Below are 18868 nucleotides of genomic sequence, written 5' to 3' on the forward strand. Positions count from 1 at the left end.
ATAGTATTAATATTTAATGGGCTAATTCCGTAATTAGCAGCAACATAGATTTATTTATATATTTAATTATATAAATATATTATATATAATATCAGACCTTAATAATATCATTATATCATTATAACTCAGTGATTAGCAGTATTGTAGTATATTAAAAATAAACCATTTTTTATTTAACAACATAGTGGCATCACAACAAAAACAGACACTTAAAGGATTAAAATTTAATATTTATGATTACCGCTAAATGAAAATCAACTAAATGAAAGAAAAAAAGTAGTATTAATATTTAATGGGCCAATTCCGTAATTAGCAGCAACATAGATTTATTTATATATTTATTATATATAATATCAGACCTTAATAATAATTATCATTATATCATTATAACTGGGTGATTAGCAGTATTGTAGTATATTAAAAATAAATCATTTTTTTAATTCAACAACATAGTGGCATCACAACAAAAACAGACACTTAAAGGATTAAAATTTAATATTTATGATTACCGCTAAATGAAAATCAACTAAATGAAAGAAAAAAAGTAGTATTAATATTTAATGGGCCAATTCCGTAATTAGCAGCAACATAGATTTATTTATATATTTAATTATATATAATATCAGACCTTAATAATAATTATCATTATATCATTATAACTGGGTGATTAGCAGTATTGTGGTATATTAAAAATTGATTTATTTTTAATTCAACAACATAGTGGCATCACAACAAAAACAGACACTTAAAGGATTAAAATTTGATATTTATGATTACCGCTGATGTTGGTTAAAAAAATCAACTAAATGAAAGAAAAAAATAGTATTAATATATAATATTTTTTTAAAGTTGCTTTTTTAATGTCGCCCTCCTGGCCTGCAGGGGGCGGTGACACACGGACACTTCGGCTGTGAGACACTCTGAGAAAAAACCTCTAAAGAAGTCGAGCAGGACGCAGAGAAACAGGAAGACGGAGAAGAAGACAACATCGGCACCACAATGTCTAAGCACAAGAGACTATACAAGGTAAATAAACCACACAATTATCGATTTTACGCCACTTTTCGAGGCTTTAGTAACTTGTTTAGTGTCAATGCTGTCGCGATTTTTCGGGAGAATCGTCGAATAATTTGTCGTTGGGGGCAAAAATGAAAGGATAGTGACGGCAGACGGAGGGAACTAGTTTAGGTAGTTTGAGCCGCCGGCGGATCGTGACTCAGCACCGACAGAAGCACATGTCAGATTAAAACACGAGGCCCAGCAACACGAGTGTGTTTTTCTCGGTAACCGGAGCGTGTGTCTGCGCTGCGGCGGGATTTTTTACGCGCTGTCACCGTCTGATCGGAAAAACATGGAGACTTTCGGGTTGGGACGTGACGTCAGAGCTCCACGGGGCGATATGTCATCCCGAAAATATATATTTAGTAAAATTAAATTAAAAAAAGAGTCGATTATATCAAAATACAGGTTTAACGTTTTATAAGCAGAGCGAATTGGTTTGATTACTTTAAAAAATATATGAAAATGAAAGAAGAAATGAGTCAAAAAGTAAAAGAAACTCACCTGAACGTAAGTTAAAAGAGATAGAGAAAGTTAGAAAAGGCAACCCAAAAAAAGACTTGGACAGTTTGCTTAAAGTATAATAATTATATAACATAACTTAAATAAAGCCAGAAAAAACGGGGACCAAATTGGCTGTTTTTTTTACCAAAAAAATAACAAGACAAAAGAAATAAATATAAAAACAGAAAAACAGCTTTTAAAAAATGGCTGATGTCTTACCAAAAAATATGAGGATGAAAGAAGAAATGAGCCAAAAATGAGCAAAAAAAAAAAAAAAAAAAAAGTAAAAAAATATCAAAAAAAAATCAACAGAAAAAAAGGGCAAATAAGACTAAGAAAGTACAATAAAGTACTTAAATTACAGTAATTCTGTTGCATAACTTTAAAGTTTTAAAACCTGAGTAACTTGACTTGATTTCTGTGGAAAACACAGAAAGAAAGCAGTGGGAAATGCATTCAAGAATAATGGAAATGAAAGTAAAACAATGAAACTACAAGCCAATGATCTGTAAAAAAAATCACAAAAATTCTATAACTTTAAGAAATGATCCAAAAATTACAAGACAATACAAGAAAATTACTTCAAAATTATATGTAATAAAATACATTTTGTGGAAAAAGCACTTAAAAGCTAAAATAATCATGTTCCAGAAAGTGCAAGACATTAGCAGATTTAGGAAATGTTTAAAAGAGAAATAGGGAAAAAAGCTTGGTAACAGTAAAGGATCTGAATACTTCACTCATCACTGTGTTGGAATAAATGTTTAACAATGTTTAAAAACCTTATTTAACTCGATTAAAGTTAACTTTCTATATGGCTGCTCAGTCCCGACAGTCTCTTACGTACAGTTTCAGTGTGACACACCAGCATTTTTGGTTTTGATTTCGCTGTGTGTCAGGAATTCCCCTGCAGATAACAGGACCGAAGTGTCTTGTTACCACTTCCTAAATCCTCCTGACAATCCGGTTTTACCGTTCAGGTGAATAACAGTCTGGCGTCTGCTGACAGGAAGTAGAGTACAGATTTACTTCCTTCTTTTCTCACCTTTTACAGGCGGTGGAAGGAGTATTTAAATCATTTACTCATAAAAATGTAGCAGTAACACCACAGTGAAAAAATACAAGTAAAAGTTCTGCGTACAAAACAAAAGTACAAAATATGATTTAACTGCTAGACGTAGATGTACATATTATTCTGAATGTGTCAATAATAATGCTTTATTATGTTATTAAATCATCAATATTGAGGAATTAATATGTTTATTACTTTAATGTTGCAGCTGGTGAAGGTGGGGTTTGTTTTTTTACTATTTATATATAAACTTTTAACTCGTCTCTCAAGCTGTGACTGTATTTTCTGATCCAAATAAAAATGATATCCCCCTGCTCAGTTCATACAGTTTACTCGTTACTTATTTCCATTTTTGTGTTTTTCTTGTGCTGCTGCTGAAGTCACCAAACCCACTTTTGTTGTTTTTAAATAAGACAATACGTGTAATTTACGAACACCCTGAGGGACTAAAGTCCGCTTGGATTTAACAATGAACTGATTACATTTAGGTAGTCAAAGGCAAAGGTCACGAAACATCTGAAGAACGATTTGGTGGAGCTTGAGATGCTGAAGTGGTGACACTAATTTGAAACTGTGCTGATTTGTAGAGATCGGTGTGAAACATCCGTGTTTTTACAGACATGGATGGAAACTCTAAGTGCAACTTGACTGTTACACGGAGACAAACAACAAAAGGCGGTCATTCCAGTTTTTAACTATTTAACTACACCCGAGAATTATGACCTTAATGCCAAAACATTGAATTTAACAGCTGTCAAATAAACACAGGCGTCAAAAACTCTATGGCAGAAAGTTACATTTGATTTTACAGATGTACTTATGTATGTGTATGTATATATAAGCGTTTTTTTGTCCCATTGTAAATCATTTCTTTTTGTTTCAGGAGCTCGATGATATTAAAAAATGTGGGTCAAAGCGCTTTGTCAACATTCAAGTGGATGAATCGAATATTTTGAACTGGCAGGGGCTCCTTGTTCCTGTAAGTATTCAACTAATGCTGAACAAATTTGTTTGTCCTCTCATTAAAGTTTGTATTAACATTTTTTGTGTCTCCCCAATCTACCACCTTTCTCTTTCTCCAAGGATTGTCCTCCATACGACAAAGGAGCATTTCGGATTGAAATAGTCTTCCCCCCAGAATACCCCTTTAAGCCACCGAAGGTCAATTTCAAGACAAAAATCTACCACCCCAACATTGACGAGAAGGGCCAGGTCTGCCTGGCCACCATCAGCGCGGAGAACTGGAAGCCAGCCACAAGAACTGAACAAGGTGAGCTCCTGATCTGATCCTGAAGATTCACATTGTGTCAAACACCATTTCTCAGTATAATTTCAGGCCTGCATATCAGCGCGTTTGTATTTTTAGTGGAATCGTACCAAACCGATATCAAAGAACAAATCAACAGAGGCCGGCTGTTGTGTTGCCTCACGTCGCAAAGACTACAGCCAGCAACCAACTCGCACATCTGTCAGGGATATTCAACTCTAGGCCCACGGGACCAAATCTGGACCCACCTGTCATTTTCTGATTCATAAATTATAAAAAGTCATTCACACCGGGATTTGTTTCTGTATTTCTAGTATCCATAATGTACCAGAGCGCATAAAAAAAGCATCAAAATAGAGATAGTTGAGTCAAAAAAAGAGCCAGTGGAGGACAGAGGACTTAGCTAAGACCCAATGTCCTAAAATCCTACAAATATTCTAAAATCCTGTCAAGGTCCAAAATTCCTAGAAATGTCCTAAAATCCCAGGAATGTAAAAGGAAAGTAAATCCTAGAAATGACTTGACATGTTGGAAATGTGTCTAAAATCCTAGAAACATCCTAAAATTTTAGAAATGTTTTAACATACTTAAAATTTCCTAAAATCGAAGAAACGGGCTAAAATCCTAGAAATGTCCCAAAATCCTAGAAATGTCCTAAAATTCAAGTAAATCCTAGAAATAACTTGACATGTTGGAAATGTGCTAAAATCCCAAAGTATCCTAAAATTCTAGAAATGTCCCAAAAGCCTAGAAATGTCTGAAAATCATAGAAATATGCTTAAATCGGAGAGATGTTCTAAGACCCTAGAAATGTCCTAAAATTCAAGTAAACCCTAAAATCCGAGAAACTTCCTAATATCTAACTTTTTACTGCTGTTCTGGATACCTGAAGATGTTATTGTGTTTTTTTTAAAAAAAGGTGTCTTAAAAATCTTTTGTGCATCAATCACATATGCCCCCCGCCCTCTCCTCCAGTAATCGAAGCCCTTTTCGCGCTGGTGAACCACCCTCAGCCGGAGCACCCGCTGAGGGCCGACCTGGCGGAGGAGTACAGCAAAGACCGCGTAAAGTTCCTGAAAAACGCCGAGGAGTACACAAAGAAACACAGTGAAAAGCGGCCCACTGACTGACGACTCAACACTGACGCTCGCTGCTGTTTGCCTCCTTTCTGTTCCCCGTTCAAAGAGCCCCTCAACTCTCTGTTCAAAGTTCCCAAAACTACAAAGAGATGCTCTGTTCTCGCTACCTGCTCGTTTTTAGCACTCGTCACCACTCCGTAATTAACAGAGGCTTCTGTTTCTCTTTCACTTTGCCAAAATAAAAAAAAAAAAAGCAGGACTTTTTTTGGGTGAATAAGCCGGTTTTGGCCTCTAGGTGTCACCTTTTGGTTGTTTTTAGTTCTTTCTACTGATTTCTTTTTAGAAAAAAAGACAACTACGGAAGAAAGGAAAGTAAAAATGTCAAAATATTAAAAAGTGCTGTTTTGCTTACTTAATTTTTTTCAATAATCATTAGCTTTTGCAGACCTGTTTACACATTTCAAAGCTTTGTTTTCAGATGTTAAAAATGCACAGATAATCTAATACTGTTGTTTATATATTTTCTTTGTTTCCCCCTTAAGATACAGTGTACTTTGTGAAATCAGCTGTTTGCAGTACATGGAAATTAAAGTTTGTTTTGATGCAGAATTTCACACTCGGAGATTTGTGAAAATGCAACAACATTCATGTTACATGTTTTTGTATTTTAAGAGGAAAAGTCTTATTGAAAATTCTTCCACCTTTGTTTGCCTTCTAGAAAGCACATAACGGTTTGTTTTTTTCTTAAATCAAGTTGATTTATCTCTTTAAATGTTTTGGCAAAAGTAACGAGAAAAACTTCATCTTTAAAATCGTAACACGTAAGGTTGCTCTCTTAGATTGTTTTTCCTGCTCTTATTCATCACAACACTGCAAATATTTTCATATTTGAAAATTAAAAAGATCTGCACTGATTGGTTCTAGCATTAAAATAAAGTTTTCAACCTGCAGTACGGCTAATTTTCTCGATTTAATTGGTCAATAAATATCCTGATAGCTGACGAAGAAGCGAAGCACACCAGCAGACTCGACACGCCAATACACATTTAAAGGCATTAACTGCAGGTAGACGAAAGAAGACCATTAATGAATAAAGATTTGTGATGGATGCTTCATCGAATCTGTATCGTTGTTTATTAAAAGATTTTTTCTTCACTACCTGTTTGTTGTTATTTAATGCTTAATTGGATAATGAAAACGCTACTTTATTTAGGGAAAATGAATTAATTAAAGGAAATGGATGGGGTCTCAATAACTTTTGAGTTATTTACATATCATATATACAATCATTTATATTTTGACATACAGTTCAAAAGAAAAAAAAAATCGACTTTAGTACAACTACCCAACTGTAGAATTTGATAACCACGTGGCATTGTCTCGGATGAAACAGCTGATTGCCCAACAGCAGCCAAGTGAGACAGACAGAGAAACAGTGCGGATATTCGACAGCACGGATTTCCGTCAAAGCGGCTGGCAGCGCGGATCTCCCATACAGGCTGGCTGCTCAGATCTAAGACGGCGCGTATCTCTCACATAGCGGCTGGCAGCGCGGATCTCCAACACAGGCAAGCAATGCGGACCTCCGACGGCGCAGATCTCTGATAATTTGACATGCTGTTAAAAAGAAAAAAAAATATCGACTTTAGTTTTGAGTTCACCTCAACTACCCAACTGTAGAATTCGATAACCACGTGGCATTGTTGCGGATGGAACAGCTGATTGTCTGACAGCAGCCCAGTGAGACAAACAGACAAGCAGCGCGCATCTCCGACAGCGTGGATCTCCAACACAGCGGCTGGCAGCGCGTATCTCCGACAGCGCAGATCTCCAACAGCGCAGATATCCGAAACAGCGGCTGGGAGCGCGGATTTCCGACAGCACGGATCTCCGACACAGGCCGGCAGCGTGGATCTCCCATACAGGCTGGCAGTGCGGATCTCAATCCCTGAATTAAATATTATCTTTACAAATTATGTCACATAACAGGAAAATTATAAGGACTACCACACAAAAAGTATACATATATATACATACACATGTAAATATATATATATATTAGCTCCTTAGATCACACATATATATATTTGTATGCGTGATCTAAGCAGCTAGCAGCGAGCATTTAATTGAGACAGGCCTTTATTTGTTGAAATGTGTCGCCACATCCAGCTTGTAAAAGAGATTAGGTTTTTATTCGAAGTTTTACGGTATTTGCTTTTTTAAAATTTCTACCGTGTTGAGCGCTCATGTCCACTGTAGTTACGTCAAGAAAAACGCAGCAGAGTCAAAGCGTTGAATCGAGTTGGTTTATTGGAGTCAGGGGTTACAGTGAAGACCTTAAACTTGAGGTAGATTTCCCCCGAACTGCGGTTCATGTCTAAGATTAGGTTTCCCTAAAGATTTGCAGACGTTTAGAGGAGGTTTAAAGAAAGCGCCTCCTCTGTCGCTGTGGACAGACGTCGTTCTGAGGGTCAGGGGTGAGCGCCAAGCAGAGAGCCGCCCTCCTGTTAACACTGATCATACCATGAGTCCAGCTTTTACTTCCTGAACTGAGCGATGGGAGCCGGGACTTTGATGTCCTGTCCTTTCTCCAGCTTCTTCTCACACTCGATCAGGTAGTTGACTCCGTCGACCAAAAGCTGCACCAGCTCGACCTGAAAATACACACAACAAAGTTCATTTCTGAAACTAAATAAAAGATTTGTTTGAATGTGAGATGATGAAACATGGAATAAAAAGGCAACAAGTAACATGGAAAAAACACTTTTAAAAAACATGCAAGAAATTATTTAGAATAGTTTTTAACTATAGGGGGGAAAAGCTAGAGAATATATTTAATATTAAATATTTATATTAATATAAAATGATAATTATATATTTAGAATTATTTATATAACTTGTAAGCAGTTATTTCAGTAATTTCCATTCCTTTTTTTTGGTAATATTTTTTTTACGGTTTTTTTTGGTAATATTCAGGTAATTTTCTCTTTTCATGTACAGCATTCAGACACCTTTCACACATTTTTAAACCTTTGAACCCTGAGCACATTGGTTCAGTTTCTTTAAAAAAAAAAAAAAAAAACATGGACAAAAAGGCAATTAGCAGCAAGTTGGCAAGAAATGTCATTTAATTTAAATAATACTTTTTGTTTTTGGTTAATTTTTTCACAAACTTATTGCTAATTTCTGGGTCACTTCTTCTTTAGCTGCTCATTGCCTTCCTCCCATTAAAAAAAAAATTAATCAAGCCAATTTCCCCGAGTTTAAAGGTTTTGAATGAAGGTAATGTGACCGATCGATCCTCACCTCAGATTTGCCCAGACGGTCGTTGTTGGAAATGTCAAAGGTGTCTCCAGTAGCAGCCGTGTCCACTCCTCCTGTGCCTCTTTTCTGCAGCCGCAGGTTGTCGAGGATTTTGGAGAAGCGCGGGTCCTGCAGGGTGATTTCAACCATTCGTAACTTTTTGAGTAAAATGCCAATTATTTTCAAACGCAACAAATACCGAAGTTATCCTGATGGAACCTGTAAAATATTTGGGCTGATGTTGAGATGGATTTTGCAAACACACTATCTTGAGGATAAGTTGTATGTTTTATATTTGATTGTTGGTGACAAATGCCATTAAAGGACAAACCAACAACGTGTTAATCCATCTCTAAATACTCTCGGACTTCCTGTCTGTCGCTCTCAGCTCTGAGCTCATTTACAGTTTTGTTGTCATTGCAGTTTTTATCACAAAAAACTGCTGTGTTAAACTCATAGTGTGTGTTTTTAAGTAAAGCTTCATTTTTACAGCATCTTTTTAAACACGCAGTCATGAGGCGCTTCACAAACATGTACACACACTCAAAATAAAAGAGTTTAGTAAATTATGATATGGAAAACTGCAATGAGGAGCAGACGAGACAAAAACCAACAGAGACATCACACATGGAGCTGCTCTATAGGACAAAGGCGGGTTTTTTAGTAGACGCTTAAAACAGTCCAATCTGACGGACTGAGGACGATTGTTCCAGAAGTTTGGGGAAAAAACAGCAAAAGCATGATTGTGTGTGTGTGTGTGTGTGTGTGTGTGTGTGTGTGTGTCACCTGGCTGAGTTTTGGCAGGCGCACGTGCACGCCCGCCCGCAGGCCGGTGCCCAGGTTGGAGGGACATGTGAGGACGTAACCCAGACGCTCGTTCCACATGAACTCCCAGCCTCTCTCCTGGATCAGGTGCTCCACCTGCACGACGTCACATGACCAGTTAGACAGGTAGAGACGCACAAAGCTGAGTTTTTCAGAGAAACTGCACGATTACCTCACTCGTACACAGACGGTGTAAAAGAAGTGGACGTTTGTTTTTTTTTCTTCTGAAGGCTTGAGTTCGGCATTTTGGCCAAAGTTATTTTGATTTTTTTTAGAGCCAGAAGTGACCATATTTGGACGAGAAGGTGGAGCTTCGAGCAGGATCTGGTTGAGGATACCGTGGCAACGAGGTTGTCACATCCTAAAGCATCCCCTCCTCTCAGGTCTTTTTTGCTCTAAATGGGACCATATTTGAGAAAATAAACACCGTGCTGTGTTGAGGAGGTGATGTCAGCGGCTCGGCCGTACCTGTTTGAGTCCTCTGCAGAACCTCTCAAACACTCGCTTCATGTTGCCGCCCTTCTCCATGGAGATGACTCTGGTGTGGTCCTCCTCGTTCACCCAGATCAGGAAGGTCTTCTCGTTGTTGTGCCTGAAGAGAAGCAGCCACAGAAATTAAAAAAAGAGCTCTCCAGGAGAAACACCTGAGCAAATTGGTTTGATTTCTTTTGAAAATTTGGTTAAAGGAAATGACCAACTTGGCAATAAAAGTCCCACAAATAGCAAGAAATTTTATCTAAACATTTGTTTGAGAAAAGGGCAAATTATAAGAAAAAATAAATCCAAGAAATAAGAAAAAAAAATGTCAAGAAAATTATATTTGTAATTACAATATTTAAAATAATGTTACATAAAAATATAATAAAATATATAAAATAAATACTTTTTTCTAGGGCAATTTTCTTGTTTTTTTTTTTTTTTAAATTCAGGTAATTTTCTCATAACGTTTTACTTTATTTTTCTTTTTGCTAATTTTTTGGCCATGTCTTATGTTTGTGAGAGAAATCAAAACAATTCACTCAGGTCTCAAAGGGTTAATATGGAAGCCACACGTGCATTTGAAAATACACAAACGTCACATTGAGAGCGATAACTGAGTCGATGTGTTGGGCTTCACTGTCACGGCTCAGTGAGTGTGTGAGTGTGTGTGTGTGTGTGTGTGTGTGTGTTAGCGTTACACACAGCAGACATGCAGCAGAGCTGAACACATCCTACCAGATCCCTCTGGCGTCTGGCCAGTCTCGGGCCATAAAGGCACATGTCAACAACGGAGAGACGGGCTTGTCAAACAAGAAGTGGTCCTAAAGGTGGGAGGAGTGAGGGAGGTAAAAACACAGGAGGGAGGACGTTAAAGAGGATAACTTCTGTAATTCAGGGGATTAAGAAGTGAAAAGCAGTGATACTCAACTTACGGCCCGCGGGCCAAATCTGGCCCCTGATAAGGTGCCTTGTGGCCCCCCGCTCATCCAAAAATCCTAGAAATGTCCTTAAATCCAAGAAATATCCGAAAATCTAAAAAATATTTTAAAATCCTACAAATGTACTTAAATCAAAGAAACATGCTAATATCCTAAAAACATTGTAAAACCCTAAAAATGACCTTAAAGCCAGGAAACCGAAAATATAAGAAATGTCTGAGAAATATCCTAAAATCTGAGAAATCTCTTAAAATCCTATGAAATGTACTTCAATCAAAGAAACATCCAAATATCTGAGAAACATCCTAAAATCTGGGAAAAATGTTAAAATCCTAGAAACATGTCCTGAAATCCTAAAATCGCACAAATGTACTTTAATCCTTGGAGTGTCCTAAAATCCGAGAAACACCCTAAAATCCCAAACTGTCCTAAAATCCTAGAAACACGTATGGGGCCGCAGCGACTGGCCCCTGGCCTCCCGTCCTTTTACGAAAGTGGCCCCACAGAGCCCGTTGAGTATCCCTGCGGTGAAGGGCGGGACTCTAGAACAGGAGAGTTTGTGGTTCGGGTTTTATTTCCTCTCTTCGCTCGCAGCGCTAACAGCGTCCTTACCAGATCCCTCTGCGTCGGGCCAGTCTCGGGCCATGAAGGCCGAGGTGAGTAACGGAGACACGGGCTTGTCAAACAGGAAGTGATCCTTGTGCGGCGCAGCGTGAAATGATCAGAACAGGAAGGGTGATAAAAGTGAGCCGTGGGACTGACAGAGTTAAATTTGCAGGCGCACGGTGCCACGGTGAGAAACCCCAAAAAGGGTTGGAACCACCGACATGTAGCACATTTTCTTATAAAATACACTAAGTACAATGTGATCATCATGAACCCACATGATATATTGATTTTCCTGCAAAAAACATGTAGAAAAGCAGTATGGCATCAGATAATTTGGGGCATCTTTGCTTGAATAAACATTTAAATGAATAAAGAGTTATCAAAATATTTTGATACTGAGGCTTATTGTCTCATATTGTGAATTTTAAAAACAGTATTATATGGATATTGTTGAATTGGTTTGAGCTCAGGAAAATATGAATAAAATAAAATAAAAATAAAAATAAAAATCAATCAAATAAAAATCAAATAAGAAAAATTAAAAAAAAAATAAAATAAAATAAAAAATAAAATAAAAACAGTAAATCAATAAAATAAAATAAAATAAAATAAAATAAAATAAAATAAAATAAAATAAAATAAAATAAAATAAAATAAAATAAAATGAAATAAAGTCAAAAGAAATGAAATGAAATGAAATGAAATAATTGTATCAGCCAAGATGAAACTCACATCAATGAGCTGCTGCTGCTCCTTCTCCGTCATGTCTCCCAGGCTGTAGTAATGTCCGGCCAGGTCTCCCTTCAGGCCGGCGAGGGCCGTCACCACCACCCGCTCCACCTCGCGGCGCTCCGCCCTCGAGCAGGCGGGAGGGAGGCTCAGCCCGCGGATGCTGCGTCCGGTCCTGACACGGGACGACAGGACGTAGTTCTCGTCAAACATGCCGTGGGTGATCTGGAGGATAACAGAGAGGAGGAAGCGTTGTTTAGCGCAGCAGACGGACGGAGGGATCGTGGCGTGGTCGGTGTAAATACCTTGGAGGCGTCCAGGTCAGTGGGGTGCTTCATGGTTCTGGGGTCGTAGCCGTTGTGCCGGTCTTTGATGACGGGGTCAAAGAGGTCAGCGAACACCTGCAGGAGACAGAGAGACACGTCAAGGCTGCAAGTTTGTCTTCACTCCGAGTTTCTAATGAGTAAATAAACTGAAAGAGTCACATTTCCATCAGCAGTGAGGTAATTATACCCTTAACCCTTTAAAACCTGAGCACACTGGTTTGATTTCTTGGCAAAAAATGTCCCACAACTTGCCAGAAATTAACAAAAAGTGACAAATGAAAATGACCTGGAAACTAGTTTTTAAAAAAGGAGGGGTGATTATTAGAAAATTATCAAAAAACTAAATAAAATGTCCAGAAAACTGTATTCATTATCATTATACTTTTATTTTGAAAAAATGAATTTTCTGCACTTTTCATTGCATTAATATATTTTAGTTTTATTTTATTTTATCAGTTTATTTAGTTATTTAATATTAATTTATTTTTGCTTATTTTCAGGGTATTTTCTTGTAATTTTTTTACGTTTGTCATTGCTTTTTCTTCATGTTTTTGAAAAAAAAATCAAACCAATTTTTTTAAGGTTTCAAAGGGTTAAACGCAGTACCAAACTATGACCTTTGACCCGTCTTACCTCGTAGCTCTCCTCGTCTCCGGCCACGCAGCCCACCGTCTTGATGAACGGGTGTCCGGGGTTGTCCACTCCGGTCTGGATGCACTGGTCCAGGGTCCAGCTGTTGGGGGTGAGCTTGTCCCTCAGCTTGGCGTAGATGGCGGGAGTCAGAGCCGAGGCCATGCAGTTGTTGTGTTTCCTCAGGTCGGGGAAGTCCGCGCTGCAGGAGACGAAGGAGCGAAAAGAGTTTTAAAGAGAAAATTAGAAATTAGTAAAAAGGTAACAAGAAAATGACCTAAAAATCCGTTTTATGAAGAGGGGGTTTATCAGGAAATTATGCCAAAAAAGGGGAAAATGTAATGAAAACTATATTTAAATTAATATTATATTGACTTGATTTTTGCCAAAATAAAAAACATTTTCACACACACACCCACAAACACAAGAAAGGCTCTGACAATCATATTTTTATATTTACAATCATGTTACCAAAAATAATAACAATTAAATATATATTTTTTAATCTTTAGCACTTTTTTAGATAATTCTCTTTCTTTTTTTCTTACTTTTTTGTTTTTTTTCTGTTTTTTTCTAAATATTTTTTTCCCCCAGATTATATTTTTTTAGAATTATATATTGAAAATTGTTGTGCAAATTTGTTTTTTTATTATTTAAGCACCTTTTTTGGGGGATTTCTTTATTTGTTTTTGCTTTTTACTCTTTTTTTCTCTTTTTTTAAATGCGCTCCTTTTCAGGTATTTTCTTTTTTTTTAAACTAATTTCGTGCATTTTTTTGTTTCATGTTTTTGAAAGAAATCAAACCTATTTGCTCAGGTTTCAAAGGTTTAAAAAACCTAATACCTGACATACCACGGACACATTACAGTCACTGGTCATGACTTCTATGTAGAGATTTGGTTCGTAAAGCGACGTGGTGACGAGGTGAGAGGCAGCGAGCTCGTGTGAGAGTCGGAGAGAGTCACAGTGAGTCAAAGGTAACGCAGACGAAACCTGAGAGCGCCGCAGGATTGTGTCGGCGCTGTGACCTCTTGTGCTCTTTCACACACTCAGACGTTCACTAACATCACACACACACTGAATCCTCCATTACACACAAACACTGCACTTAAACATGACTTAACCCTTTGAAATCTGAGCAAATTGACCCGATTTCTTTCACAACCATGAGAAAAAAAACAGCGAGCAACTTGAGAAGAAATGACCCAAAAATTTGCAATAAATTAGTTTTAAATAAAATACAAGTAAATACCCGAAAAGGAGCACATTCACAAAACAAGGAAATTACAAAAAATGCTTAAATAATAAAAATAATTTTGCAATATATAATTCTAAAAATTACATATATATTTTTTTGGCTAATTTTAAGTAAATTTCTAAATCAATTAATTTCTTTCAAATTTAAAGACATTATTTTTGAAATAATGAAATAAAAAAAATCAGCAAACATCAAATAAATGTCCCACAAAATTGCAACAAAAATATTTATAATTAGATATTTTAAATTATGTTACAGATACACACTTATTTATATTTTTTATACTTATTTTGCCAATTTTCTTATAATCTTTATTTATTGTGAAGTTACCCATTGTTCCATGTTTTTGGGGAATATATCAAGCGAATTGGCTCAGTTTTTAAAGGATTAATAATTACAACTTCTTATCCATTTTAAGTCCTTTATATACTTTATAAAGTACATTAGATTTAACTTTATTAATGCTAAAGGAGAGAAGCACCAAGCAGCTCACAGTAAGAAAAAAAACACACAAGACAATAAGTTAAAAACAGATAAAAATTGATTTAAAAAAAAAAGAAGCCTAGAAAACATAAAAGGACTGAAAATAAAAATCAGTATTTGAGTAAAACGTTGTTATATTTCACCTTTCAGTTGCTTCTGTTTATGGAAACAAAGCGCTGAGTCATTGCTCTGAAATGTGCTCGTCACGTGCAGCACGTGGTCACTTTGTGTCACCGAGGCGGATAATTTTAGAGCGTGAACTTTTCTCGATAAAGTCGCCCATCGGCTGCACTGAGGATCTTCAGTGAGAATGGACCTTTTTTAATTTTATTTTATTCTTCATGTCTTTATTTGTCGCACTGTGTTGGATGTGTTGATGGTACCTGGGAGGATAGAGCTTCGTCTTGGCGTCAGCAGCCAGCGAGCCGTTTTCGCTCAACAGGAAGCCGGTCGCCATGGTTCCCGCACCCAAACTGGCCAGCAGCACCGCCGTGTTGCGGCTGGAGAGCAGGCGTGTGAAAGAGTTCGCCATCGTTCTGTCAAGTCGTGGATTTTTTTGTCAGTAGCAAATGAGCTGAAGAGAGAAATGACAGAAAACGAAAGTTTTAAAAGACATTTTAAATGTTGATGATAAAAACCAGAGCAGACGTGAAACTCGAGCACAGCGTTTGTTCAGCGATTAATTCTCTTTTTTTATTTAGTATCTTTCTTTTTTAGCATTTTAGGACATTTATGGACATTCAAGGATTTTAGGACAATTATGGGATTTTAGAACATCTGTAGGATTTTTGGGGTTTTAGGAAATTTCAAGGATTTCAGAACATTTCCATGATATTGTGATGGATTTTTTTTTTAGCATTTTAGGACATTTAATGGGATTCTCATAATTTTCAAGGATTTTAAGACGAATTTAGACGAATTTTAGGACATTTATAGGATAAAAGGATGTTTCGAGGATTTTAGGAAATTTGGGGGATTTTTGCATGTTTCTATGATTTGAAGACATTTCTAGAATTTTAGGACATTTACAGGATATTAGGATATTTCAACATTTCCTTGATTTTCAAATGTTTCTTGGATTTTTGGATATTTCTGGGATTTTAGGACTTTTCTAGGATTTTCGGACATTTGTGGGAATTTAAAACATTTATGGGATTAATGTAAGGACTTTTAGGGCTTAGCCAGGACCTCTGTCGGGGGTTGGGACAGGTCTCCCAGCAGAATCGTCCTCGCTGCTCTGGTTCTTTGAGCCTTTTCCTCCAAACTGAACATTTATAGACGTTAATGTTCCTGAATGCAAAGTTCGCTGCATGTGTGCACAGTGTGAATGTGCTGCCTCACACCTGCTGCTCTGACGACCGCCCCGCAGCTTTTTTTTGTTAAATACAGTAACAAGCTTAGAGTCGCAGGGGCCGCGGCAGATGCTCTTAGCTTCTTAGCATTATCACCAGTCTCCCACCCACAGGACGGCGGGTTTCATATGTCCACTAATGCTGCAGGTCCCTCCGTCTGTCTTAAGCTCTCAGACAAAAGTGAGTCCGCTCAGGACGAAATCAGTCAGTGGTGGCCAGTTTGGCAACAAAAGTGCATATCTAAAAGTCCATTCAGATGGTTTTAAAATGTTACTTTGAATACCTAAATGTTTGTAATGAAAGATCATATCAGAGGTTGGGGAGTGTCCACCAGACGGTGTCTTAATATAGAGGGAAGCTGAGTGGAAAGTCCTAATGTTAATCCAGGTCAAAGGAAAGATGGTCCATCAGACTGCTGCACTGCGCCGATAACTGAGGAGTAAAACAGTCTCCTCAGTCCGTCTCAGCATTTTTTAATTCGCAGAAATCCTCCCAGTGACTCGTCCTCCTCCCAGTCTGCAGAGGTTAATAACTCTGCGTCAGTGGTCGTATTATTTATAGATCACTGGAGGGCAGTTGTGCTGCCAGGACGCAGTGCCAAGACACAAGCCGTCTCTGGCTCCCAGCACCGTGACATTCTCAACTGATCACAAGACCGGACCCTCATGAGGCCACGTCAGCAGGACGCAGGGACGGAAACGGGGACGAGGACAGGTAAAGGACAGCGGGACAGAGGATTTAAGGATGAAAATCAGGACAGAGTTCAAATGCAAATTTCCAGGACTTTGAGGCAGATTTTCAAGGCCACACTTTCTCTGAAACGACCATCGATGCTCCTTATCGGTTCTTTTTCATCAGCAGCTTTTTAAAATATGTGTTATTTTCAAAAAATAATGACTTAAGAAGAGCATTAAAACGAAAAATTTAAACATAACTAAGCGACTGGTCCTTATTTATGGGGGGGTAGGAGTAGGGCATTGGGAGAAACTTCTGTTTTGTATTTTGACTTTAGGGGAGGAGCATACTACTTTACAAGGATGTTTTTTGTTTTTATTTTACTGCTGATTTTCAAGGAAAATCTGCCCTCCAAACCCACAGGCCTGCAGGCTTTCTTTAAAAATGTATTGATTTAATAAATTCTGGGTGAATTTGGATTTTTTTTTTTTCTATTTCTTTTTTTTTTATCAAAAAGAGTTTTTGTAATTTTTTTTTTTTTTTGTGCAGTTTTTGAAGAACAGGTTTTGGCATTTTTTTTAAACTTACTTTCGTCCTTCCAAACCCGCTGGCCTGTGGGTTTGGAAGGCATATTTTATTTAAAAATCACCCAAAATCACACAATTTATATTATCCAGAAACAGAAAACATTATTGGATTTTCAAATATCCGACAGTCCTTGAACACATTTTACCACAGAGGTTTGTGAAAAAGATTTCCTAACTTTAAAAAAAAAAATAAATTACATTTAGTTGCGTTTTGCAAATTTAATGATTTTTCCCTTTCTTTTTAAATGACCGTATGAACCCTTTAAATAATTCCCAGGAGATCCAGGGCATTCTGTAAAGCCCCACTGCCAACTGGATCATATGGTCTTAGGGTTGGGATTATACCAAAACCACTACCGGCCTGGGATCAGCCTCTCCACCCCCTGAACAGCGTGACCTTTTACCTCTGAAGGAGTACGTGCAGGACGCAAGAGCAGCTTCGTCCTTTCCAAAGGACACAGCAGAGCTACCACCTCAAATATTTAGAAAAAAAACCCTGAACTTTTGTGCACCAAAAAAAAGCTGCTCGCTGACATTTTTTGCCTGCTTTTGTTTCGTTTAAAACTCATAAATAAAGTTACAATCTCTGTAAATCACTTCCTTTCAGTATTATATAGTTTATATTATACATATAAACTATAAATCAGTTTGAGGTCATTACAACCCTTTTATCCCGCTTTTCTGTGTAAAGCAGTTTGACTTTTGAAACATGCACTCATAACCAAACCCCTCATGTTAACTATTAATATCAAAAGCGTGCAAAAGTGAAGCAGTGTGCAAAGAAAGGAGCTGTACAAATATTTTTACAAACAGTTTGAGATGCACGAAGCTAAAGGAGGCGTTCTGCAAGAGAAAATAGAAAAGAAGGTACCGTACCTGTAGGAAAGCTGCTCTGCCTTCTTGCTGAAGGTTTCCTGTTAAAGAGCTTTTCACTCTCCTCTCTGAGGGGGCTCCTCCCCCCTCCTGTGGGATTAAAAAACCGGGGGCCAATCATAAGTTCAGAGGGAAACCTTTATGAACCAATGAACGGCCACAGGCGTGAGCTACAGCAGCGCAGGCCGCTCACGTCGAGCCTCCGTCAATCACGACCACCACGGCTCTGATATCAGCGTCCAGTTTGACCTTGATATTTGCACTCACACTTGATCTCCTCCTCACACTCTGTAACCCTGAGAGCTCAGAGCGCAGCAGCCTCAGGACACATGCAGAGTTCACCATGCACGCACGGCATAATGTCCACACGCTGCAAATACAGACAACACAACCAAATACAGAAGACAAAAGCAACTTAAAAATAACTACAACCTGCACAGAAACACAGAATTTAGGGACAAATAAGCAGACTTTCCACTAAAAACTAAAAACTCACCTCAACACTCGAGTTCAAGCCGTGGTTTACGGTGCACGGATTGAAGTTGGCATCACATAAAATGTGATATTCTGATTCTATAATACAGATTTTATTATTATCAATAGCTTCAGTATCCTCTGTATTGACTGACAGCTCATTTTGCAACACTACTGACTTGGAGCAGGTGTTCAATAACTCCATGAGCCACAGACAGCCGAAAAACTACGCACACACGCAAGAGTTAATACGTTTTAGTGTCCGCGGGAAGATTTTCTGTATTTAAGTTCAGTTTGTGTTTTTGTTTCTGTATTTGGTTGTTTTTTGTGCTTAAGATGCATTTC

The 18868-nt window shown here is 37.7% G+C and overlaps 2 protein-coding genes across 2 annotated transcripts; one reads left to right on the plus strand and one right to left on the minus strand.

Moving 5' to 3' along the window:
* The first annotated feature begins 922 nt into the window (after positions 1-922).
* LOC121959421 (ubiquitin-conjugating enzyme E2 L3-like) lies at positions 923-6139 on the plus strand. The gene is made up of 4 exons (XM_042508692.1): positions 923-1026; positions 3519-3614; positions 3719-3905; positions 4878-6139. The coding sequence occupies exons 1-4, from the start codon at positions 1000-1002 to the stop codon at positions 5030-5032; spliced, it is 465 nt and encodes a 154-aa protein (XP_042364626.1). The 5' UTR covers positions 923-999; the 3' UTR covers positions 5033-6139.
* A 1134-nt stretch (positions 6140-7273) lies between these two features.
* Positions 7274-18146, minus strand: ckmt2a (creatine kinase, mitochondrial 2a (sarcomeric)). The gene is made up of 10 exons (XM_042509209.1): positions 18053-18146; positions 14946-15136; positions 12825-13023; positions 12171-12266; positions 11869-12090; positions 10325-10410; positions 9578-9701; positions 9071-9205; positions 8288-8413; positions 7274-7635 (listed from the first exon to the last, which is right to left on the minus strand). Exons 2-10 carry the CDS (start codon positions 15092-15094, stop codon positions 7519-7521), a joined length of 1254 nt encoding a protein of 417 aa, XP_042365143.1. The 5' UTR covers positions 15095-15136; positions 18053-18146; the 3' UTR covers positions 7274-7518.
* Between the last annotated feature and the right edge of the window lie 722 nt (positions 18147-18868).

This window comes from Plectropomus leopardus, chromosome 20, assembly GCF_008729295.1.
Source record: "Plectropomus leopardus isolate mb chromosome 20, YSFRI_Pleo_2.0, whole genome shotgun sequence".
Classification (NCBI taxonomy): Eukaryota; Metazoa; Chordata; class Actinopteri; order Perciformes; family Serranidae; genus Plectropomus; species Plectropomus leopardus.